The sequence below is a fragment of the Tinamus guttatus genome, unplaced genomic scaffold (assembly GCF_059628265.1).
Source record: "Tinamus guttatus ecotype Peru unplaced genomic scaffold, ASM5962826v1 Tinamus_guttatus_pri_ptg000188l, whole genome shotgun sequence".
Lineage (NCBI taxonomy): Eukaryota > Metazoa > Chordata > Aves > Tinamiformes > Tinamidae > Tinamus > Tinamus guttatus.
In genome coordinates, this window is record NW_028288722.1 from 1239323 (window position 1) to 1264343 (window position 25021).

Below are 25021 nucleotides of genomic sequence, written 5' to 3' on the forward strand. Positions count from 1 at the left end.
TATTCCGAATGGAAAAAACGGTGCAATACTCCGGTAATAATTTTCTTGCATTAGTCCACAATAAAAAGCCGCTAAAGGTAGATATACATATTATTCTCCAGAGATACACACTGTAATTTTTAAAATGCGATAAGAGTCCTTGAGTAAACATTTACACGTGAATTGTCGCCAGCCCCTTCTATCAGTTTCTTTTTTTTTTTTCTTTTTTTAAAAATCTTTTTAACATCATAGAATTAGTTACAAGAAGGGCTGCGGACACTCAGTGCAAAGTTAGAAGCTAATAACAATTAAACATTTGACCAATGAGCAAACAAAAAGCATATACTGAATAAAAGGAAAACAAGAAATTCACACGTTTTCAGTTAAAACACACGCGGCCGCACACACAAGCACACGCACACACACACGTCTGTCCCAACAAAACATATAGTCCGAACTTAAAAAAAGCAATCCTTAGAGCCTGTTTTTTTGTGTACTGATGCCAACCTGGAAGTGTAATAATTAGACTTAGAAAGTGTTCACATTTTGTTATTGGCCTGCTGGATTCAAGTATATTTGCATGTTTGATATGTTTTTTTTTCTTTTTTTTTGTGTTTTTTTTGTGTTTTTTTTTAAACTTTTCTAGATTTTGGGGGATTAAAAAAATGCCATGGAAAAAAAGTCATGAAAACAAGGGTAAATGTGCATAGGCAGATCCATGGGAGTAGTGGACACAGAGATACCCCGACCCCCCGCCCGCCTACCCCGTCCCCCCAGTTCAACCTGTACAGTCAATAGTCACTGTTCAGATTCCTTCCGTGCCGGTACCAATGCTAAATATCACACTTCACCCCTTCTGATTACTGGGTCCGCCTCCGGTAATGTGCATAAGAGTCACAGGCTCATTTTTAAATAGGCTTGAGTTCCCCCCACCCCGTCCCTCCCCATCCTGTGTCGACAAAATAACCCTTTCCAGCCCCAATTCTGAAAAGTGCCCTTCATGATAGACCTATTCTAAGCAGCTTTTAGACTCGGTTTGTAAAATATCACCGTACGAACAGGAAAAAAAAAAAAAAAAAAGACGACGTGAAACAAAACCAACCAAACAAAAAGTCATTGGGGCAGGGGGGAAAGGGGACTAAAACGTGTCGCTAGCACGGGACACTGACCAAAACCAGCCCATACTGTTGCCTTAACAGTTCACAAGGGCTTCTGCAGTCTCAGCTTCGATATTGGACAGAGGTACTGAAAAAAAAAATAGGGCTGCCAGTCTCATCTGTTAAAGCTGGGTTCTTCGCTAAGCCCGGGACTGGAAAGGGTTACGATGTTTTTTTTTTTTTCCATTTTTATATTTTTGTTGTTGTTCCATTTCGTTTCTCCATTAGTGCTGCTGATTGTGCCTTCCGCCGCGGGGCCTCTCCTGCTGCGGCCGCCGCTCTCCTAGATGGACTCGCCGCTGAGGAGGTCCCCGGGGAGCAGCGTGTTGAGCGGCGTGGGGCTGCCGATGACGCGGCCGTCGTCGGCGCTGGGGGGGCCCCACAGGCTGCTGGAGTACTGGGGGACGCCGCCCCACAGCAGGTCGCTGCTGCCCTTGGCGCCCAGGCAGGGCGCGGGCCAGTGGCCGCCGTCGCCGCGCACCAGCCCGTGGCCGCCGCCGCTGCCGCCGGAGCCCAGGCGGCCCTGGCCGCCGCCGCCCGACTGCCAGCTGGAGGTGGGCGGCAGCGGCTGCCCCTGCGCCAGGAAGCGGTTCACCTCCTCCTCGCCGGCGAACTCCGCCAGGATGGTAGTGTTGCCCAGGACGCACCTGGCCGGGGAGAGAGGGAAGGGGGTGAGCGCGGGGCCGCCGCGTCGCGCGCCACCTCGTTGTGGCGCCCGGCCGCCTCAGCGCACGGCGGCGGCGCGCCAGCTTCGGCAGCGACTGAGAGCCACCCAGGACCGCGCTTCATAGCAAACCCCTCAGCTCTTCCCCTTACCTTGCCCTCCCCAAGTACATTTTGATATTTAGATCCAGGAATTTGTTGTGTATTTTAAAATCAACTAACTAGATGAAGAGCTGTAAACTGATTCATGCTTCAATGCAACTCACTGTTCAGCCCTGCGAAGTGGAAGGCTTTTTCACTTAATTTCTTAAAACGTCACTTTGCTCTAGCATTGCGTTCAATTTCTAAGTGTTTGTATCCCAAGACACAACAACAGTTGCATGACTGATGGAATGGGTGCAGCATTGTCCCAAGAATCTAACACTTACTTTCTTCTGGCATTTGTTTGGCAACCCAAGAACTTCCAAAAATGAAAGAAAGACAAAGCCACCGGTGCACCAGATTCGCTACTTCAGTCTCACAACTGCATGGCATGAAACTCAGAACATATGTATGATGACTATACTTTTGTTGAAATAAAAACTGGTCTGTAAGCAAGCACTAGCAATGTTTGAGGGGGCTCTGGCCGCCATCCCCTGAATGCAGGCTCTTGCTGGGTTGCCATCAAAAACAAGTATCTTTTCTTAGTTTTATGATGTCAGTAACTGATTTCAAACCAACTCTGAATACTGAAATTAAAAGCAGTGGCCACATGATTTTACTGCAATCATACCGTAATTTATCAATCAGCTCTGTTATTCCTTTTCATACAAATCTAACTTCCCTTTTGCTGGCCTGGAAGGTCTAGATTGCTGAGGAATTCAAGATCCTTGCCACAGAAGTCCTAGAGGTGACAGCTCCTTACGGAGCACATGCTTAATGGTGAATATCTATTATTGCAATGACCTCTCAACGAGTAGTGCACGCAATCGAGTGTCCTGCAATCACTGTATTCCTCTGTGCAACTTTCTCAATAGGCAATATCCAAAATCAGATTAAACTAGTGATCAGTTCTGAATCCCAGCAAACAAATACTTAAAAAAAATAGGCCCTGGGATGTAACTGGCCTCATAAGTAAGGAAAGACAGGGCAAAAACGTACATATGCAAAGACTTTTGGGCCTTGGCTGCCTCTTCCTTGGAACTGTATCGGACCACAGCGTTCCCTTGGGTCAGGTTCAGGTGGAATGTTATTAGAGGGCCATGCTGCAAACACAGTGTCCGCAGTGTGGAACCATCGATCTGGTAAGAGAGCAAGGACAAATGGTTATTTGCATTTCTGTGATTTTACTTGCAATGCTTGCTAACCAAACACTTCTAAAAGCAAAGAAGTGCACTTAAAAGAAAAAGATCATTCTACAACATCACTTTAGCTATAGATTGTCTTGACAGAAGTGAGGCATCCTGTCTTTTCAAGACTTCTCTATAGTCTAGAGCACAACATTTTCCAGTTCTGGTGATACTAGCTGTATTTATCACAAAAAGTCTACAGATAAGTCAAAGGAAAAACAAATTGTTCATAAATATAACATTTTTTTTCCCAGATCACTTTGGATGTCTGCATTCATTGCTTTCCCGCTTATGTTCCTCCTTATGAATGAATGATTCTGTGGGAGGATGAGAGGATTCGACAGACTCGAGAAAAATCAACAGGAAACAAAGCTTAAATCTCTGAATCTGCCTTCAGGTATCATTCACTTCCAAACTTACACACATGCATAATTTGTGTACAAAGAATGACTAATTACATACTCTTGAAGTTCACATTTGACTCTGTAAGAGCTTCACTGATTCCCTGTATAAGACAGATACTCGTAACAAATGCAGAATAATGTATTTTCCTTTCAAATAAACTAAATGGCCAAGGTTGATAAGTGTTCTTCCCATTCTTTCTTAAGTAGAAGAGGTTTCTTTTCATACCTAGCTACATATAATGGCATTTACCTGGGGTGTGAGGTTTCGAAGAACCAGCCAGCTGCTTGTTCTTCCTGAGCTGTCAGTACTCCATGCAGAACCTACAAAATGGCACACAAAATATTTTGCCATGATATAGACAAGCACACAGCAATAAGGAAACTCATCTGGAATTGCAACATAATAGCAAGTGTAATTGCTACCGAAAAACAATTTAACAACAGTTTACCCCCGTGTTGATTTATTGCCTTCTCTGAAATGAAAGGCTGCTGAATGAAAAGCTAGTTCTGTTACATGTAAAAGATCTGTGGCATTTTCCACATTTCCAAAATAGCTACTAGAAAACAAGAGGATGCAGGTATGTCACTGCCACTAACTGCATCTGCAGGTCACAGCAGAGTTAAACTGGAAGAAACCTTTTAAAAGCTATTCAGATGTCCAAGCTCAGATTGCTGCTTGCTCTTAAGGATTTTTATAGCACTGCAGCACTCTGCTGTCCTGCCAGTGATACATTACTGTGTATGAACGTTTTCAAAAGAGGTATTTCCGCACTGACAATGTTCTGATTAAAGATCCCGGGATACAACCGGCGAAACCTGCTTTTCCAAGCTCAGCCTGGTGTTTTACAATGAGGACCTGAACAGGCTTGACATTTATTAGTGGCATTTGAAAAACCGCAGTACTTCTCCAGTCACGTGGGTGACCAGGCTCTGGCTCCCGAGAGGATCCGGCACCTGCACTGTGCGCCCACCAGGTGGGGTTTTGATGAGGAAAGCAGACACAAAATCATGAAAACCACACAAAAAATGGCAACAGCAGGGAAGAACATTCGATTCCAAGCTCACTGAGGCCAGATTAATAAAACAGATAGACAAAATAGGTGGAACATTTATTTTGGAGCAGACAACACTCTGTAAACAAGCATGATACGTGTTGACAGAGCCATACTCATCATTTCCCTAATTCGAAATTAAACAAAATAATCGCACCTAAAGAAAGAGACTGCATGAAAAAAGTAAGGTGCTCCTGAGAGTCCTGCAGTCCCTCAGGTCCTAAATACTTCACCAATGTATCCAGAAGCTATTTTTAAAAGTTAACAGAATGGAATAAAAACCTTGTTGGAGTGAAATTATTTGGCAATTCATTGGCAAAATTACTAATACGATCACCTGACTGATGACAGTTCGATTTACATCCTATCCCACGTATCCACCCCTGAAACAGATGTGACCTTGTTCATACTGAGCCTCAAGTACTTGCAGCCTAATCCAGAACTCTGGACGAGGGTTCCCCGCTGTACCACAGAGAACGGACATGAACAGCCACAGAATGAAGGCCTTGAATTAATATAAAATACAGAATCCAGAAGTACCGGAGGAGTAAGAGCTGGTCCAACCCAGTGGACTGGCACCCCATGTAGATGATGGCTTGGCGTTGGTTAAGCCTGGAGGTGGTCTTGTAGGAGCAGTAGTGTTTCTGGGTACCTTCCAGAGTTCATGGGATAGAGAGGCTTGCGTGTGAGAGATTGGGCCAGAGGACCATGTTGACTTGATGTCTGACAATTTACCTGCAACAGAAAAAAAAATATGTGTATTGCTAGCTAGCAACAGGGTTTAAACTAAACAGGATGGGTGATCTTCAGGCTTCTGCAACAACTGTGTTTTTTCCATCTATGTAGGAGAGAAACAGAATAAAAGGCATAAATCCTACTCCCATTGAATTTAATTATACTACTGTTTACATTTTCAAATATTTTAGTATACTTTTTATACTGTATACTTTATATACAGTCCCCTTGTTTCTACCTCCTAGTATTTCTCTTTCTCATAAAAGACTGCACAACACAAAAAAGACTAAAGGATAGACCTAAGCATTTGAAATCTAATTTCATCAGAATTAAAATGAAACTTCAAAATACTCTCACAGGTTGAATAGAATTTAACCACTTTTTGTACTCAACTCATTTTATCTAAAATAAAGCAACTTCAGAGCTTTATAAAATAAGAGACAAACATGAGAATAAAAAGTACAATTTTGCACTCAGAGCTTCACATAAAATTGAATCAATTTATAGATACTGAAATACAACCTGCAGAAACACCTCTGGATTTGCACCCCGTAACAACACATGTGCTGAAAGTGGGGAGTCCAGCTGCCTTGTCACAGCACATTCCCACTGTCACTACCACCAGCAGCACACGGGTGACCAGAAGGGCCTGCGATGGTCGCAGCGCTGCACCTTCTGCCATAGCAGAATTGTTGTATTTATGCTGGCTCAATGCCTTTCCGTCAGCTGCAGCAGGGAATTGGTCTGCCCCAGTCCAAGATGCAAAACTGACACATAAAATTTTTTAAAACCAGATTTGAATGGGCAGACTAAGGGCTTTGCAGTTAGGCAGAGAGGTTTTGATAGCAGCTCTCGAGTCTAATTTACCGATCACCAAACCATGGCCTCAATTTTACTATTTATATTATGATTTTATATTGAATTATAATAATTTGAGCAAGAGGGCAATAAGTCCTCAGACTTTCTGCAAACTATAGTAACAAAAAGCATTTAGCATGATGGGTGAGAAATTAACAGGAGAAAAAGGGGGGGCAGGGGAAGGAAGCAGCCTGATTTTTAGAACTCCGAGCAGCTCAGCTTGCAATTCAAGCATGATACGTACATGTTACCGCAGATTAGATGTTGCTATGCCACTACTTCTCATGGGGTTAACACAAAGATTAGATGAGATTGCAAAAAAATAATAGCAAATAAAGAAGAAATGCATAGCAGTTAGAAGAAAAGCAAGCCACCGCTTTCATTTTCTTTGCTCTCATTGGAGCAAAACCTTTTAAACAAAAGCTTTTTCTGTTCTGAGAGCATGAAGTGCATTCTGCAGTTTGACCTGGAGGTTGCAGCTTCATTTATTCAAAGTGGAGGTTTTCTTTGATTAAATACAATACTGATAATACAATCCATACATCAGCCCCTGCACATTTTTCTAATGGGATAAATTAGATATTTAGGTAGCCAGGTAGCAACCAAAGTTTCTGTGACTTGCAGAGAGAGAGGCTTCAGAATTAACAGCTCATTAAAAAGATTGGGACAAGTCACGTTATCTAGACCATCTGCAAGCTCAGGCATATAGGGTGCATCAGGCTTCGGATTGGCTATTTAAAGACTTTTAAACATATGCTTAATCTACTTAAGAGGACACACCCACAAAATAAACCTGTTCTTTAGGAAGCTTCCTAAAGCAAACAAACAAACAACCCCCTCCACAACAGAGCACCTCCTACTAAACCTTTTCCTAAGTTAAAGATGGTTCAGCTTTAAATGTGAATTTATTAACAGTTATTTCAGATCCGTGCTTACTGGAAAGGTCTGATAACAGTGTTACTACCGAGGTCCTACAGAATAGGACATACCTCCATCAAAGCTGCAATGGAAACTGTAATTAAGAGATCTAGATACCAACCCGCAGTGACAGCATATGGCAGCACGTGGAGTAAATACATTTTTCCTTAGCACAATTCCAGGCATGCCACACAATGCTCAGAGCCCAAGAGTTGCCAGGGGCTGCCTAACTACCACAGGACTTAAAAAAATGTGCTTGTGTCTACAGTAGCACCACTGTAATAACTGGGAAGGAGCACTTTTCTAGGGCCTTTTTCCAGAACGTGGAGGAATGGGAAGGTAGAAAGGCCGTGTTTCGTACCTGCAATGCTAGGTGCGGATGCAATGCTGCTGAAAGAGCTACTGTAGCCGGAGGCACTAAGCGGCCAGGCACTCGATGAAGGCAGCGTGGCATTCTGAGATGATGTTGGGGATGACCCTGCAGAACCAGCAAAGAAGCAGCTAAGAAAGATGGCCATAATGAGGTTTGGTGTGACGCAACTCGATCGTGTGCAAATACAAACCATGCAAGTTATTGTCCTGAATCGGCCTGGTCTCTGAAGTCTAGGAATGAAATGTTGTAGAAAGCATGATAAAGTGAAGCAGAAGTCTTCAGTGGAAAAGAAAAGGCTGCCATAGTGGCAAACGTATTAGTGCCTGTGCAGAAGACAAATCCTGCATTTCCTTTTAATATGCACAGCTCTAAAATATCAGCATTAAACTGTTTAGTCTCAAGGAACAGGCATTATTTATAAAGGTTTTTTACCGACTGACTTGAGCGATGGCAACTGTAGATGAGCACAGATGTATATGATAAACTAACCTCTTACCATGGGTGATTTGTCCTAAATTACTTGAGGTAAGCACTTTCACATTCTAAAGCCCACACAGATCTTTATTTTTTGTAGACTTGTGGTAAAACAAAGATATATTTTAGCAGTCTCTTTCCAAACTAGTAACATTAAAGGAAACAGCCTGAAACCATCTTGGTAAATCATTTACAATCTGAGGATCTATCTAAGCATACATACAATTTCCTAACTGGCAGCAAATGAAAGAAACTGAACATAAAATAAAATATCTTCATTATGAAGACCAAAAGAGTTGGAAGTGCTCTCTCTAGGCACCAACAAAAATAAAGTGTGTATCTCGGGTGATTTATCATTACTGACATACAGCGATACTCAAGTGTCTTTAACCGACTAATAAAAATAGGCAAGTTCTTTGGGAAAAGGCACAGAGTGATGCACTGAGGTACATAAAAGGGAGGACATAAAAGGACAATCTGATCTCTCAGAGTTCAATAAACGACATAGGTTACATGTTCAGCTGTAGCAAAACCCAAACTTTACTTTATCCAGACTTATTGGGTCCCACAGGACACACCAAAACAGACACGAGTCTCAAGCAGAATAGCTAAATATCAAGGTCTTCTCTTGCTATAACCCATTCCCTACGCAGACACCTCTCTGGAAGCCTGGGGGAAAGGGAACTGTGCCCCTAGATTCAGCAGATCCTACGCTCGCAGTGCTGGAAAGGATCCTGATTTCATTGACTAAGACTTCTAGCTTGCAGCAGATGTTCCTGTAAACCTTCATTAGCCATCAGGGCAAGCCAAAGCCGAGCTCAGGTTTTGTGTATTTGCTCTGCAGAATGTTTAATATTTGAAGCTGGTCTCTTCCCAGCCACGTGCCATGAAAAGTTCCTATCTCACACGAAGCGGTGCTTACAAGAGTGCTGTGGATTTTTAAAATGCAAACGCCTAGACTTACACGCCTACCAGAAACTGATTCTGCAATGACACGTTAATTAAAATTATATTATTTACATTAAAAAGATAAAAAGCTGATGAGGAAAGGAAGCTATGGACTCCAACAGGCACTGCTTTTCACAAGGTTTTTTCTCTTGGAAGCTCTTTACTTCTGCAAAGGTCATCTACTGACATTCAGTTATGTAGTTTAATTATTTCTTTGTCCATAGATAAGATTACATACTGACAGAGCTAGCATGCATTTTCCTTCTATAAAGGAATAAGACCTGCAGGAGCTGTCATCAGACATACAGGTGTAGCTCTGCAACGCTGTGTTTTTGGCCTAAAGGGAGAATTTCTCAGATGCATCTGATCTCAACTTTGGCTGAATTACATTTTTGTACTGTTCTATTTAGCACTGAAAAGATCACTTCAAACGTTTCCAGTTGCCTGCAACTGAAAGTACACTGGGGTCATTAAGAGTTAATTCATCATTATACATGTACATGAATACTTGATGTTTCAGCTTAAATAAAGATTCCTTTCTGGCAGTTTCAAAGCCAGTGAGAGACACAACTTCACATTACTCCAGGCAATGAAACTCCAATGTCTCCCCTCCCTCAGGTTCCATGTCCTTCCACCTAAACTAACAAGCTCAGACCTGGAAACCAGTTTCAAGGGCAATTCTCATTTTTAAGATGTGCTGATATCACCCATTTAACTACTCTAACAAAATACACATTTTTAATCTTGTCAAGTCCTTCTGACAACCTGACTAGAAACCTCCTGTGCATACTACAGTGCTCTAACAGACACTTTTCTTCAGATTACTTGCCTCTTGTGACATACTAATCACAATTAGACCAAGCCATCTTTCATATAATCCACCCTCACTGGTAAACAGTATCGCCCTACTGCTTAATCCTGGAGAATGCCCTTTTAATTTTGGACTAGACACACCTGGAACAAAGGAAATGGAAATGGCACTGGGAAATTACTAGTTTACAAGCTAATTCCCTTTTTTTTTCCTCATCTTTGAGGGTTTTTAGGTTAACACAGGTCTAATTCCTTTTCCTGATTGAGCTTTTAATGGGGCAACAACTGTGTGTGACAGCAGCTTGCTGCATCTGCAACAACTGTGGAAATTGTTAATACTTTATGACTATTTCATATAGGGTCAAAGATTGGTCAGTATGTGGAGCAAAATCTTGTGCAAAATAAAGTGTCAGGCATTACAGAGCGTAGCAGAACTTCCAGGGACCATGAACGTTCCTAAGAAGTCTGTGTGTTTACCTCCACTTTTGAGAAGATAGCGATTAACATCCTGTATGGTGGTGTTTATGGTGGGCCCAGTCGGAACGCTTCCAGGAGTAACATCAGGGTCATTTTCAGGGTCAATGTTCTGCAGGCCTTTCCATGGCACTCCTGGATGAAATTCTGTTCCAAAAATTAAAAAAACCAATAGGAGATAAGGTCATAATTGTTCATTCTAAATTCTTCTGGAGGTAAGAGGGTTCAATAGACAAAGTCAATGATAGTTTTCAAGGAGATGAGGAAGTTTAATGTGAAAGTTTCATGTTTTCTTACCTGGTGGCCAGTTTATGCTGGAGCCGTTGGAAATTTTATCACTATCAGTTTTGGCACGTGACCAGCTGTGAGGAACAGCTACGGGTGGACTGGCTGGTGACTCACTGTTTTGGATCAGATCATACCGGCCGTAGGAGTCATCAATGGAGGACTTTCCCGGAGGACCAATACTTAAACCTCCAGGGATAGCACCTGAAATGAACAGCACGAAAAAGCGTTGTTTAGGACAGGACTGATTTTTCAGTATTGAATTTCTTCTGAACCTACATTTGATTATTATGCTCTTTTCTCTTTTCAAAACTTTTTTCAAAACTCTTTTCCACAAAAGAAAAAAAAAGTAAACACAGCATGCAGGGCTTAACAGCTTTACAGCCTTACTAGGGATTACAACTGTGGCGTGTACTAGTAGTACATTAATATAGGCGTTCTGGCTAGCTAAAGAAATTCAGATTAGTTCACCACCAGAAAGACACTAAGTGATTCAAATAATTACTAAGCCTGTAAACAGAAATTTGCTGAGGCAGCATATTAAGAAATATCACTGCAGGCAATGCCCTGCGCTCATCCTTCCTTACATATTCATTACTGGCTGCGTGGCTGACTTGAAACGGCAGTTCTGGGGTTCTTACAAATTATCACACAGCAATTTGGCATCAGAAGTACAACTGCGTGCAAGAAAAGAAATCAAAAGCACTGCAATGTAAAATACATTGCGCTGCTGATAATAAAAAACAGGTTAAAGTAAAGTTCATGGAGCATTCTGTTCTAAAAGGACTAGGAAAAAATGACTCAGGATATCGGATACTGATAGAGATAAAGGTATCAGATGCAATTAAAAGCATGTATCTGTAAAGCTTTTTCAAACTGTCAGGGTAACTCTTTGGAATCCAGGTGGTTTTGTGTGTGTGTGCATGTGTTTTTTCTGTTTTTAAAATCAGCTCATCCCATGGGGAAAAAAAAGACTAATTGTACAACAGATTAGCAATTACCTCTAGAACACCATAATGTCTGTGTCCCTCCTTCCCAATGTACATACATATATATATATATATATATATATAAAAATATACATATGTATCATACAATCCTTTGTGCCTTCATGCCTGACCAGCTGTGAAAGGTTGATGAAGTCTTGATTGAGATGCATTGGAAAAAAACGTGAGAGAAAGCCTTGGAACAAGGATGTGCAGATCTGGAGTAAAGCGAAGCTTATGGAAGATGTTTGCATACCAGAACTAATGGTTTGCTTCACTTGAAATCCCATTTTCTAACCAATATCATTCACCAAATGAAAAAAGGATTTTTACACAAAGGCAGTAGCAGAAAGTGAAGATTTTCTGCCTATTGAGCATGACTACAGAAACCATTTGAAAACATTACAGCCTGAAAGGGTGCTTTGTAGCAATCTTTTATCAACTCTGAACGAAAAAAAAAAAAAAAAAGAAATAAAAGTGCAATTCCAGTGTGACTCAAGTCTCAAAAAGGCCAATGGACACGGAGGATACGCGTGGCATACCGTGCTTGCTGGAGTTCTGGTCAAGCGAAGAAGCAGCACTAGACAGATTATCCATTGAGTTGGGGTGTGTCCACTGAGGAAGGCGAGACTGGGACTGAGAAGTGTCCTTCACTGACAAACCACCAGTAATGTCCATGTTATTTACATTCATGTTCGGGTTCAGTCCAGCTAAGGTGAAATAGGTCGTTAGATACACACAAGGGTGGATTAATAAAAGGTAACTTTTTGCACTCAAAATTCCAGTCAAAGGAATTACAAAACAATTATTCTCAAATATATTTATATATGTGTAGCAATTTACATTTTCAGTCTGCTGAAAGAATTTTTTGCTTTTGTGGGGAAATCAATCTACAGCGAATTCGGAAATTTTTAAGACATTGCTAAGAGGAAAAACACAAACATACATACATATACAAATATATTTTAACGCTGCCAGTATTTTTACTTTCCTACAGTTGTCCCAGAAAAGCCATTCTGTAAGAACACACTGGAACGCGAAGTTTAAATTAGCGAAGAATTTGAATCAATTCGTTGCTAAACCAAAGTATTCCTGGCACACCTTTATCTTGCAGATCATTTTAGCTTGCTAGCAGCGTTAAAAACTCCTCAAAGTGAGTAACTTACCAGTCATACAGAAAATCAGCTGTTATTCAACAGAGCAGGCATTATACTACTTGGCTATATATTTGAATACAGAGAATAAAATCACGCAGACTAGAGATTTAATTTCTATATTCATGTAAGTTAGGGAAGAATTTTGACAGGCTTCCATGATGTGGGCCTGGATTCTTTTAGATATATAATTGTGAGCATTAGCAGATCACAGACAGCTGAAATATGAGAGGAAATTCTTAGTGTTGGCCCTTAATTCATAAATGCTTTTGCCTTTTGGCACTCCTGCTCTAACAGCTCCCCACAGCAGTTACAGTTACCTTTTTATTAGCTACATGACAGATAAAGCTTGGCAATTCTGTTGTACAGAGCACAAAGAATGGTACAAAGAGATTACATTAACTCCCCTGTGTCGTAAGTGAAGTCTATGGCACAGACCAAACAACCCTAGAAAACAAGTTGCTCTGTTCAACCTATCTCCAAGTTGGATCAACTATTTTGAAATCGTATCTCACTGATCTGTCTAACCTACCACAAATGATCAGTGATGAAGATTTCAGAGCCCTCTCAGGCAATTTATTTCAGTACTTTCCTTAGATTAAGTGATCCTTGATCTTCAACTAGATCTCCTTTGATACAAGAAAAGATTATTACCTCTTGCCTCAGCCACAGTAGACATGCAAAATTTCTTTGAAGCTATTATTTAAATTTCTGAATGTGGCTGCATGTCTCCTGAGTCTTCTCTTTAGATTGCAACAACCAAAGAGTTTCATTTTTCTTTACTTGTCACATTTTTGAAATGTCTAATCACTTGCACTATTCTCCTTCTTCAGGGAAAGAGTATAGGTGAGCAAATATGGCTCACCTGTACAGCTACTAGACCAACATGGACTACTATGACTTAATCATTTTGATGTTGCTTAATAAATAAGACTTCTGAATTTCATTTTTTATGTCCAGAGAAGTCGGACACTGAAAGAACAAAACACAAATTCTTTGCCTTTTCAACACTGAATGGCTTTGATGAAGGACACCCACCAAGAGGGTAAGGAGCAAAGGTGTTCGGTGAAGACTGTTGCTCTTTGGTCTGCAGGTCAGGTAGGCCGGGAGCCTGGGGATGGGGTGAAAAGCTATCCATGGCTGATTTGCCTGCAGAGGGGTGCAAAGATAGATGTGGAGGGGGAGGCTGCTGCTTCATAAGCAGGGCCTGGGCCAGCTGGCGCTGGTGCTGCTGGATCTGCTGCTGCATGTTATTGATTGTACGTGCAACCTGGCAACAAAAAAAGAGAAAGAAGGAATAAATGCACAGAGGAACAAAGGGACACTGGACTTCTTGTGCCACTTTTTTGCATTGAAATAACACAACAGATCTCTCTTTACAAGTAAAATTCGACTGAATTGAGAATTGAATAGCTTTCTTCCAATAACTGAATGCTGTGAGGCAGAGTTATTATTCTAGTATTCCGTCCTTTTTATTATTCAAATCATGCTCTGTGTAATTGTTTCGAAGGATACTTTAGCTGGTTTGGTGCAACACAAGACAATCTCTGCTACTGAAATTAAACTCTAATGGTGAAATTAAGTTAGCTGTTAAACCTACTTGCTGCTCCTGTTGTCTCATGGGTCCGGAAACATTGCGCTGAGCCTGTAACATCTGCTGCTGGATTTGTAAACGTTGGTACGCCTGCAAGATGGGAAGGAGAGGTCAGGGGTCTGGCCACACACAACAAGCCTGACATGCCTGCCTGACACTGCTCCTGTAAATTATAAAATAGTAAAGACCCAACTCCTGGAGTTTTCTGAAAGCTGCTAATGAAACAAAAGCAACAATATTGAAATAAATATTCAAAAATATTTTTAAAACACATTAAGTCTAAAATATATATTAAGTTCAGAGGCTTTTTTCCAAAATCAAACACAAGAATGAAATTACTGATGAGTTAGTTCTGACAGAACATTGCATTTAATCAGTTTAAAGTCAAAATCAAAATTAAACCATATAGCAATAATCATAAGCTTATTTACATTAAATGTATCCTTACACCAAAAAATATCCCCAATATTAATGTGGTTAATTGGGCAGGATAGTCTTTTTTCAATGTATTCTTTCTCTGGATTGCATGAATTTAAAATGCAAATTGATTTCTGCATAGGTATTTTTCAAATACCTTTGTGCTGCCTCATTATCACTCTGGTATGAGACCAACTCTGTTCTCCTCAAAACTGGGAAAGCAGATCCAAAATGAGTCGTGGTGACAAACACTAACAGAAGGTTTCAACAGCCATCACATGACATTAGCTACTGAGGTAATTTGTCACATGCAATTAGCAAGATATATCAGTTTTGCTTTAAAAAAAACATCAAATCTGAATATGTATTTATCAATCATTTTACTTTTAAATGTAGCAGCAGTACGTAGCCCTTCAAAAACAAGTTGTTCTTAGCATATGATGTGATTCCATCATTACAAGAAATGTATCCCACACCTTATTATTTATTAAGGCAACTGAATGACGTTCTTCAGGTGACTAAAGCTGCCCAAATTTCTCTCCTTATGCTGTGACAGATACGCAGAAGTTTCACAGTTGGTCAATCAGTTAGATATGTTGGCATTTAATACACACATTAACGCTGTTTTCAGGATATACTGTCTTACTCACACCAGCGTGACTACAACTGCTTTTTGGATTTCACTGATTAGTTTTAAAGGGTAATTATTCTACAAATGCCTATTTATAAAGCCTGAGGTATAAAACATGATTTTGTTTCTTTAAGAAGAGACTCTATCAAACAAAACACCATCTGACTTGTCTCAAAGCTATGTCACTCCCATTTACGAATTTAGTTAGCATTTCTCCTGTTATCTTCATGCCTCCAGTTCTCATTCAGAGCTTACTTACCACGTCTTTTAACTTACCAGCTGCAGCTGATAGAGCTGGTTCAACATCGTCATATGCTGAGGATTAATTGGCGAGGTTAATAGTGCAGGGTTGAGACCAATGTTTTTTGCTGCAAACTGCAAAAGCTGTGCTTGAACCTGGAAGAAAGAGGTGCATTAAATACTGTGTATTCGCTGCTAACAGTGACAACACTGTAAACCATAAATAAAGAGTCACAAGACATTGGCTGAATAACATGACTATTCTCAGAGTTTGCATATGAACCATCAAAAAATAACAGGAGGCTAAAATACAAATCTCAGTAACAGCAGCCGTTACAGAAAAAAAAAGCAGAGAACAAACCCCTGAGCATTCTAAAAATACTGTTGATGCAAAAAAAGGAAGGAAAGAATCTGCATAGACTGACAACATATGAGAACCTAGCAATGCTCATGAGCTAGTAAATAAACACAGAAACTGCAAGGAAGCAGCATAGTCAAGAACACGAGAGAACCAAAATGGAGAAGAGAAAGCACATAGGAAACTCCAGGAAAAGGGAAAATCTGGAAGAGGAAGTTTCATCTAACCTGAGGGGATAGAAACTGAGGCACTTGAGCACGAAGACTAGGCTGGGATGAATTAAGAGGTTGCACTGGCGGTTGCTGCGGCTGTTGCATGGTCCTGGCTTGTGCTGCTCCGCTATTGCCAAACATACCCAGATTGCCACTCGGTATCTGCAAAGGACAACAGAGGCACTGGCATTTAAACGCACCCTCCAACACCCAGCCTGGATGGTACTTGCCTGCACAGCCTTCATCCTCAATGCCTAAGGCAGGCGTGAATAAACAGAGTGATATATGCAGCTTTATTGACTACCAGGTTTAGAATTAGGCATGCCAAAGATCACCATAAATCCACAGCAGCCCAAACCTGCCAACACTTTGCACGATGTCCGCGCACAAGGCGGGATGTCCATTATATCAAGCACAACCCCAGTGGGTCACGAGATGAACGACGAGAAGCACTTGCCAAATGTCTTTGTACTGATGTGGGAAGGGGTAGGAGAATTAAGTCATTAAGCTCTCAGCATCCTAAATGCTAAATTATTAATGCTGTTCTTGTACACAGTCATTTTCCAAAGCCACTGATGATGGGCATAATATTAGTGCTGTCTCCCCTTCTCAAAGGTATGTTTAATGGGCTGCAAATGCTGGACAAGCATTACCTCAAGAAAAGTGGTTCTAAGCACTTTACTACATTTAAATATGAGTTAACCTAAATAGAATATAGGTAGTCAAGGCCACAGCAGAATGACATATAGAGTTATTCTGTGTTGCTTTTTCCTGTCTTTGCAGGTACAGGATTTTATGACAAAAGTGACCTTTCAGGAGTTTATGACCTCTTGGTGTTTATAAATCAGTCTCCACCCCTGAGTGTTGAGGAATCTCCCCTTCCATTTCCTTTTCCCCCTCAGTCCCTTTCTGCGCGCTCTGTCGCGGGGCCCGAGCATCCCTCCTGTCACGCTGGTTTAGGTGGCCAGCAGTTGCTTTCTTCCACCTGCCAAAGCTACGAGCTGCCTTGACAGCTACGAGAGGAACAAAAAGAGCAATCGCTCCTCAGCCAGCTCGTCGCTGAATAACCATGCCAGCCAGCAGAGAGGAACTGCAGCCACCCCTGGGACAAGCAGCAACGCCTCCCAAAGAGAAAGCTCCATCACGGCAAGGCTGCACAGTCCACTGGTGTCAATCCATAACACGAGAGCCTCCTCTCAATGGCTGCATGTAATTAGGAGGCTAATTACACCCAAGCACTTGTTTTACATCCATAAAGCAGAAACGTTTATGCGGCAGGTGCTTTCTCCGCTGTTTTATCCCCCCACCCCGTGCACAAAGATCGAGTCCTTGTTTCTGCCTGGAGCCAGTTCCAAAGGGAGCTGAAAGGAGTGGGAAGGCGAGCTGTGGTCTCTGCAAGCGGCCTTACCTGTCTAGAAGAATTCAAGTTTTGCATGCCCAGCCCTGAGGCAATCCCGCCCAGGGTCTGATTAGGGAGTGCACTGTTTGAAAGGGGGAGCTTCAGGCTTGGTGAAGGCAAAAATGGTGAAGTAGTGGGCTCTTCCACTAGGCCGCCATCCTGATTGGAGAAACAAAGGGTGAGCTGCGCGCGGCGCCCGGCAGGGCAGCGCACAGAGCCGTTTCCCATGGGAATATAACAGGGCGTGGATGAGCAAAAAGATAAAAAAAAAAAAAAGTTAAAAAAAAGAAGAAGAAAAAAAAGAGGTATGAATAATAAGGAATGAAAAAGTATGGGGTGGAGGAAGAAGAAAAAAGAGAAACAGGGTTAAGGTGCTGTTTTTCTTTAGGCTGTTGCAGCTATATACGCACGCACGCACGCACGCGGTCCCCCCGCGCGGAGCAGGGCCGGGCACGGAGCTGCCCACGCTGCCTCCGCGGGCGCCCCGGGGGTGCACAGGGAATCTGGGAATACTCATGCAGGGCCGACTGATAGCCACTGCGAAACGCTCCTCTCCAGTGGCACAAAATTATTCTAAAGCAGTAAATTATGTTGCCTGTAGAGTCTTTTAAAGAAGGTTAAGACACTGCCTCACCCTCCCCTCAACATGTCCCCCTGCCCCAGGGAGAACCTAGATTAGGACAAGGGATGAGCAGTCCCCCTGCTCATCAACCACTGAACAAGGACGTGGTGCAGGCGGCAGCCCCGGCACACACCGAGTCAGAAGACACATTAAATCACACAACCCCCAGCCCAAGAGGTACAAATCCAGGTCTTATTACAGCAAGGCACTGCCTTGTGTGTCAGACAGGGCTGCGAAGGCTGCAGCAAGCAGGATCAAGTAACACCACGCACCGAGGCCAGCGCCAGAACTATGCAGGGCGAAAAAAAATCCTTAATTTGCCTCGTGCCAGACAAGATATTTTTAAGGCAGTATCTTCACTGCCAAAGAAAGGCTTTTTATAGCTGAGGAGCGAGGTTACTTCAACTGATAAGCCTAAGCTCTCAACAGACTGAGATACTGAAAAACATCTTTTGTTAAAAAAAACAGATCGCTCCTCCAACCAGATACCCAAACAAATGACCTAATGCACTAGGCACTAAGTACATGTGGCATTCTAAGTTAACCCTGAAAAAACACATTAGTGAGGGCTGCCCTTCAATGCAAAGGAGAAGTTTCTCTATGAGCAGGCGCTGCAGTGCGTGGGGCGGCACCCAGCTCTCCGCAGCCGGACACTGACATTTTCTAATGCTATCCCCAAGGTCCTGCAGCCCGGGATACCTGACGTGCTGCTGGACAGCAGTCACGCTCTACAAACAACTGCAGCTTGCATGACAGGAACAGGTTCAAGGACTTCTCCCCGCATCATGGACATGTGTTTGCACATGTCCTTCCCCCTGGCTGCCACCCTTTCACTTGGTTTTAATCTTTCACTGTGAATTTCTTGCTGGACAAATCTGCACTCTTACAAATGGAACAGAAATTAATTCACTGCTTCTGTATTTTAGTCTGTCAACAAGAAGGACTCACCATCCTCAGCCTACACTAGGTGAAATTGTTACCACCGACAATCACTTATAACTCATTACTTTTCAGTTTCTATATTCTTTAATTGTACCAATCATGCCAAATCCAGCACAGGATTTATTTCTTTGAAAAAAATTCATGTAAAATCCTGCAGGGATAGCATTTCCTTCTACACTTATCCAATGCAATGCACAATAATGGTGCTTAATTATTTGAAGGCTTTGGAAAGTATCTTGGAAGAATCCTGTGTACCAAATATTACAGACTGAAAGCAGCATCACTCAGTGGTTTTGATCCCGGTGAGATACGGACAATTTAACACAGGATTCCTGAACACTCTGGCAGTCCCTTGCCAACAACTGCCACCTCATGAATCAAAACGGCCCAACAGATGGACGCCAGACTGCAGAAAGTGCCAAAGGGCTTCAACGAAGTCAGCTACAAAAGTAGCTGAAAAGACATGTAACTTTTTAAAAAACGGAAACAAAATCCTCTTTCAAAGAAGGAAGCTAAAGAAACGAAATTTCACCTTAAAAAAGGATTCCGTCAACCTAACAGAAGTCATAAGAAAACTGCAAGAGGCATAATGCCTGGAAATGAGTTTAACATCAGTATTTTTATTTTTGGTAATAGAAGAATTGGAAAGACAATGAAATGATAAAAAATGTCATTCAGCTTCTCAAAGACCAAAAAGCTATCAACACTCACTAAAGACAACTAGGAAGGATAAGGTTGAAAAAATCCCCATACTATTTGTATTAAAAAGAGGAAATAGTCTAGTCAGCTAGAAAGAACTTTTGTGGAAGAGCCTGACTGCAGTCAACACTCATCAAGACTTGTAGGCCTGGTTTTCTCATCAAAGGGGAAGAAAAGCTGGTCAACAAATAACATAATATTGAAAAGCAGGTTTCCTTTGTAAGGGAAGTATTTCATACAGGCTCCTCTATTCCCCAAAATTTGAAAGACAGTCTGGAAGGAGCATCAGGGCAAAGGTTAAGACAGGATTCGAGGCTGGCAATCCAGGAGAAAGCATAAAAAAGCAAAGCTAGAGGACAGCTGCAAGGGGAAGATGATATGTTTTCACTCTGCTCTGCTTTCCTCACCTTGATAAACATGTCACATCTTTTCAATGGTCTACAACACAGCAGTAGCATCAAACTGTGCTAAAAAAAAGTTAAACAAAACCTCTTTATAGTTCAGGATTTTCAGTAGAAGAGTGGGCCAGTTGTGATCATCACCAACCACCAGTCTCTTCCGAGCTTGGAAGAAACTCATTTCTTCAAGAAGAAACATTGCTCAGTAGCTGCAATGAGAACACACCCCCAAGTTGAGTCCTAACACACAGAGTGATACCCAACCCAAACGTCTGTATGTCACAAAAAGATGCTTTGAAGTACTCTGGACTACCGGGATTTTTTTTTTCTTTTTTATTCTGTTTGCTTTTAGAAATTTGATGGCTCCAGAAGACATCAGGTAGCATCTTCAAGCAAACTTGATACCTAAGTACTCAACTCCTAGTAAAAGATAAAGTGGCTGAGATCATGGTATATATAGGGTAGTGCTAGGCTGGATCTTATTTTCTTGAAGCCACTGGGTTTTCTCCCTTCTCTTTTCACGGTGCTACAGGGCAAGATCCTGAAAAATCAATACAATTAACAAAGCAGAGTAAAGAGTATGTGTGGCAAAGCTCTGAGGAACAAGTCCGGGCAGAAATTCAAAGGAGATGTTTAGCTGCACACACCAATTCGTGCAACTTCTTTATCTGAATAAATGAGCGCTGACTTTATCTTTCAAAGAAAATGCAGTGGAAGCAGCATTGAGACCTATATGAGTTGAAAGAATCAGCTGAAAGAGCAGGAGCAACGAGCACATGAGCCCAGTTTTCAAGTTCACCAGCAACAGAAATTTTCCATAACTTACTGGAGACTTGGCAAAGCCAAATAAAAGGCCAGTGGCTCCATAAGACAACAGGTAAAATCAGGAACGTTGGCTCAGATGCTTCATGCAGCTGTGGCAGAGAAGGACGACCTAATCGGGAAATGAGGCAGCTCCACGTTCATGCTCTGAAATAGGGCCTCAAAAGGGCAAAAAAGGAAGTTTTGAAGAAGAGGAGCTGCTCTAGCAGCAGGAGGTGTAAATATGGAAAGAATATATTTGGAAAAATCTACCCTATTCTTAGAGTAGAGACTATGATTCTTCAATCCACTTAGGAACTTGCTCAGCACTGTGATAACAAGCACATTTTGGAATCACAATTATTTCCTTCATTATAAGGAAGCCACTGTGACAGATCATGGCTAGACTGACAGATTTTGCTAGCTGTATGAATATGAATGATTTTAGTACTCCCTTTTCAATACTTGTGTTTAACATATGTTTCCATAATTATGCGTTATGCTGCATATAATGAACCTCTCTCTTTGGCAATAATGTTACTATTCAAGATACTGTTAAACTAGGAAAGAGAAGGTTAATTGGCACACATGCACTAATTTTGTGCCTTTCGTCAAGAGAAGGATCCTTCAATTAACATATTCATTCAGATTCACCATAGACAAATAGATTTGCCACAATTAAGAATAAACAATGAACTTTAGAATGGCAGGAAGAGAAAAAGAAGAAAGAAGATCTGGCTTGAGTTTGATATGCTGAAAATAATACATTCAGCTAGTCCGGAATAAGGAAGGACAATATACAAGCCATCATACCACTAAAATGAGTAGGGAGTCCTGAGGAACAAAGTGTTACTCCAGAAATGGAAAAGCATATTTCTAATGTACTCATCGATAGAGGAAACTACCAAGATACTACACTAAGAAGCACTGTGACAGCATTTGAACTATCACAACTTTTGCAAGGACCCTCTCAAGGAAATCTTACAGATGCACTACTTTTTCCCTTATTAATCTAAATAAGTTGTATCGTGCTTTGTTTTTAAATCAAATCAACTTGTTTACAGCCTGCACTGCCCCAGAACAAACACACAGGTAACTTCTTAGCCTGCAAAGACAACAGAAACAGTAACGGTTGCCATCAAAAGGTCTGCGTTGCTCAGTTGTTCTACTCTTAACACCTGCATCTGAAGAGCCACTGTTTTTCTTATCACGGTACCTGGGAACCATACCATACCATAATTTAAAAGACAGCACTTTAGTTAAGATTACAAGGGAAAGCACAGGGCAGAGGACCATGAAAATAATTATTATTCAGGGTCCATGAAACTTTTAATAAATCTGTGCTAACACGACTAGATGTCTTTACTACCTCACATCCTGTGAACAACCCACATAAAATTAATTGGTTTCAGTGCAGTTTGCGTAAGGCACTGCCTTCCACATTCAGGAACAAAAAAAAAACCCAATTCATTCACTGTCTTTACTGCCAATTCAAATAATCCGTGAAAAAAAAGAATGGCATCGCAGACTGCCCTTCCTCTATTAATCATTTTCTGGGGGATTATGAGGTGCCCCAGTGGGTCAGTGTTCAGGACTTTATCTCAGGCTGTAAACTGCATCTTCCACTGAAGAGCTGGCTGCACTGTTCCCTATGTCTTTTTTTTAGGCACTCTGTTTTTTGGACACCACTAATTTCTGTAGCTTTCTACTCAGCCTCAGTCATTACCAAGTCCTGGAAAAATGGTCACTGAGCTTTCTAAACAGGCCATGGAAATTATCAGTACTTCTACATCATGTACAATTTTGACTTGTCAGCCATAGCCATATTCCTGACCTTATCCATATTTCTGAGCTTACCTTGTCAAGGAAGGTGGGGCGGTCCATGGAAGACTCTTTGGAGATTGGTGGTGGGCGGCAGCCAAGGGGTTTGGTGACCATTCCATTGTAGTCGGTCACTCCCATTCCACGCTTGTCCATTTCCACCTTCTTTTCCAGCAGAGCACCTTCACACAAAGCAAGGATGGATTTTCAGTGCTTCGAAAAACAACGGTGACGCAAAGAGACTGGATTTGTCAGGACTCTGAACACCAAAACACGCTAGAAACTATTTCTAAATCTGTTGCAAATCACTCCTGTTCTAACAGAAAACTATATATTTTGCCTTTGGAAGCACCTTCACACCTCTGCCCATCTTGATTGAAACTCTCAGTGCTTTGCATTACAAAAAGCCCAAACAATCTAAAAAAACATTAAAAATGAAGTTATCCAATTAAACTGGATACAATCAAACTCCAGAATCATGAATGTTTTTCAGTTGCATTAAAGAAAAAAAAAATTAGTTACACAGCTACTTACTCATGGCCTGATCGAGATTCATATTGTTGCTCTTCAAGGCCTCTTCCGCTGGCTCTCTCTGTTAACAATATGCATTAAGTCAAAAGAAAAAGTAACCACACTTATATAACTTCAAAACAAACCGGAAAAACAGATATGCCTCTTAAATACTTAATTTAATATTTACTAAGTGGCACAAATGATGCTTATACATGTTTTCCCTGCTTTGACCAGTTCCCACATAGATCCAGTTGTTTGTTTGTGAAGTAACAGTTGTACAAGGTCAAGTCATATTCATCTTTTATTAAAATATTTCCTATTTTCTGTGGTTAAATTAAGTATCGCTACTATATGCCTCTCTTAGCAAGCAAACAAAGAAAAAAAATCAGCACACAGCTATACTCTAATTCCATCTGTTAATAAGGGATTGGGGAACTGATGCGTAATTACTGAAGTTCAGAACAACCCCTGTTGTTACAAAACTCAGGAAGTTCTATAAATGTCATCAAGTCTATTAGCAAGTCCTCTCAAAGAGCATTCTATTAATTTAGAGCAAACTTCTGAAATAAGGGAAAATGCCTAAATGCAGATAAGAGAACTAATTCCTTGAAAAGATGAAGACTAATTATCTTTTGTAGCTATAGCCTGAAACACCAGAAAAAGAACTAGCTGCTACAGAAGCTGAGCCATGGAGATGCTGAAACGCGAACACTACTCACAGGGAAGCCCATGTCTGTGAGCTGTTTTATCAGACGGTTCATGATCCAGGCCTCATCTTGCTTGCTAGATGTCTTCATGCCCTGAGTTAAGGAAGTGGGAAATGTCATTAATGGTCTATTTTCTAGAAGCATGCTAATGACATATAGATCAAATATATGACCAGTTTTCCCTCTCAATAGCATATGCTACTGCAAGCTCTGTTAGTGCAGATATTTATATCATATACAGGAAGCCTGCAAACAAAATAGCTAAGATTCTTTTCCCCCACAGAGCATAAATATTTCCTCTCAGTTGCATGGCTGTTGAATGGACTATTTACTATTTGGTTTGCATTGAAGCTACCTTTAATTTTTTCATCTTTATTCTTGATGGAAAAACATGATGAAATAATAACAAAAAAATCTGAAACAGCATAAAGTCCCTGAAAAACATTCTCCCAAATGACTTTGCAACCTGGAAGGTAAGAACGTTATGCCTATTCAGCATATTTTTTAAAAAACACACAAGAACGCTTAGACTTTAAAAGAGCTCTTTAGCTTTTCTCTTGCAAAATCCTCAGGAAGAGCTTTTCAGTTCAACTCTTCAGAAATTCCCAAGAGACAAGTGCCCAGTTGTTTTGGGGTGCGGCCATTGTGAAAAAACAGCCATCCTTCACCAAATCACTGGCTAATCACACCGGCTAACGGAACAGCAGACTGACTGGCTAAATGTAGTCCTAACCCCTTTGATTTGAGGGCTGGCTTTTTCCTGACATAAAACCTCTGTGCAATGGAAAACATCCTAACGTAACTGCACATGCCCTCGGTTGCATGTGGCATTAATACAAATCTACTTTTGTTCTCCTAACAGTCCCACACCGTAGGATTATCCATTCCTTTTTGCTAAGTAGAAAATAGTTTTTGCTAGACCACTTCACCACAGGCTACAGTTTGGCTTTCTGGCACCATGGAAAGCGTCTCAAAGTCCTCTTTATGATTTTTCCATTTGCTTTGCTAACACGCTATTATCTCCTCAGAGCACATAAAAGTTTATAAAAATCACAGAAAACAAAAAGAG

The 25021-nt window shown here is 41.3% G+C and overlaps 1 protein-coding gene across 6 annotated transcripts in view; it reads right to left on the reverse strand.

Moving 5' to 3' along the window:
• Positions 1 to 214: 214 nt before the first annotated feature.
• Positions 215 to 25021, reverse strand: part of TNRC6C (trinucleotide repeat containing adaptor 6C) — an 89489-nt gene continuing 64682 nt past the window's right edge. For 2 of the 6 annotated variants that reach the window (XM_088523434.1, XM_088523433.1), the window contains exons 8-23: positions 23965 to 24045; positions 23267 to 23324; positions 22769 to 22914; positions 17459 to 17632; positions 16066 to 16212; positions 15517 to 15636; positions 14199 to 14282; positions 13637 to 13868; positions 11987 to 12154; positions 10471 to 10662; positions 10177 to 10320; positions 7456 to 7572; positions 5124 to 5318; positions 3782 to 3852; positions 2940 to 3079; positions 215 to 1783 (exon numbers count right to left, since the gene is read on the reverse strand). In XM_088523434.1, the coding sequence (XP_088379560.1) occupies positions 1420 to 1783; positions 2940 to 3079; positions 3782 to 3852; positions 5124 to 5318; positions 7456 to 7572; positions 10177 to 10320; positions 10471 to 10662; positions 11987 to 12154; positions 13637 to 13868; positions 14199 to 14282; positions 15517 to 15636; positions 16066 to 16212; positions 17459 to 17632; positions 22769 to 22914; positions 23267 to 23324; positions 23965 to 24045 (2433 nt within the window). In that variant the 3' untranslated portion in view covers positions 215 to 1419. The remainder of the gene's footprint in view (positions 1784 to 2939; positions 3080 to 3781; positions 3853 to 5123; positions 5319 to 7455; positions 7573 to 10176; positions 10321 to 10470; positions 10663 to 11986; positions 12155 to 13636; positions 13869 to 14198; positions 14283 to 15516; positions 15637 to 16065; positions 16213 to 17458; positions 17633 to 22768; positions 22915 to 23266; positions 23325 to 23964; positions 24046 to 25021) is intronic. The other 4 variants (XM_088523435.1, XM_088523438.1, XM_088523437.1 and 1 more) reach the window with 4 other exon arrangements.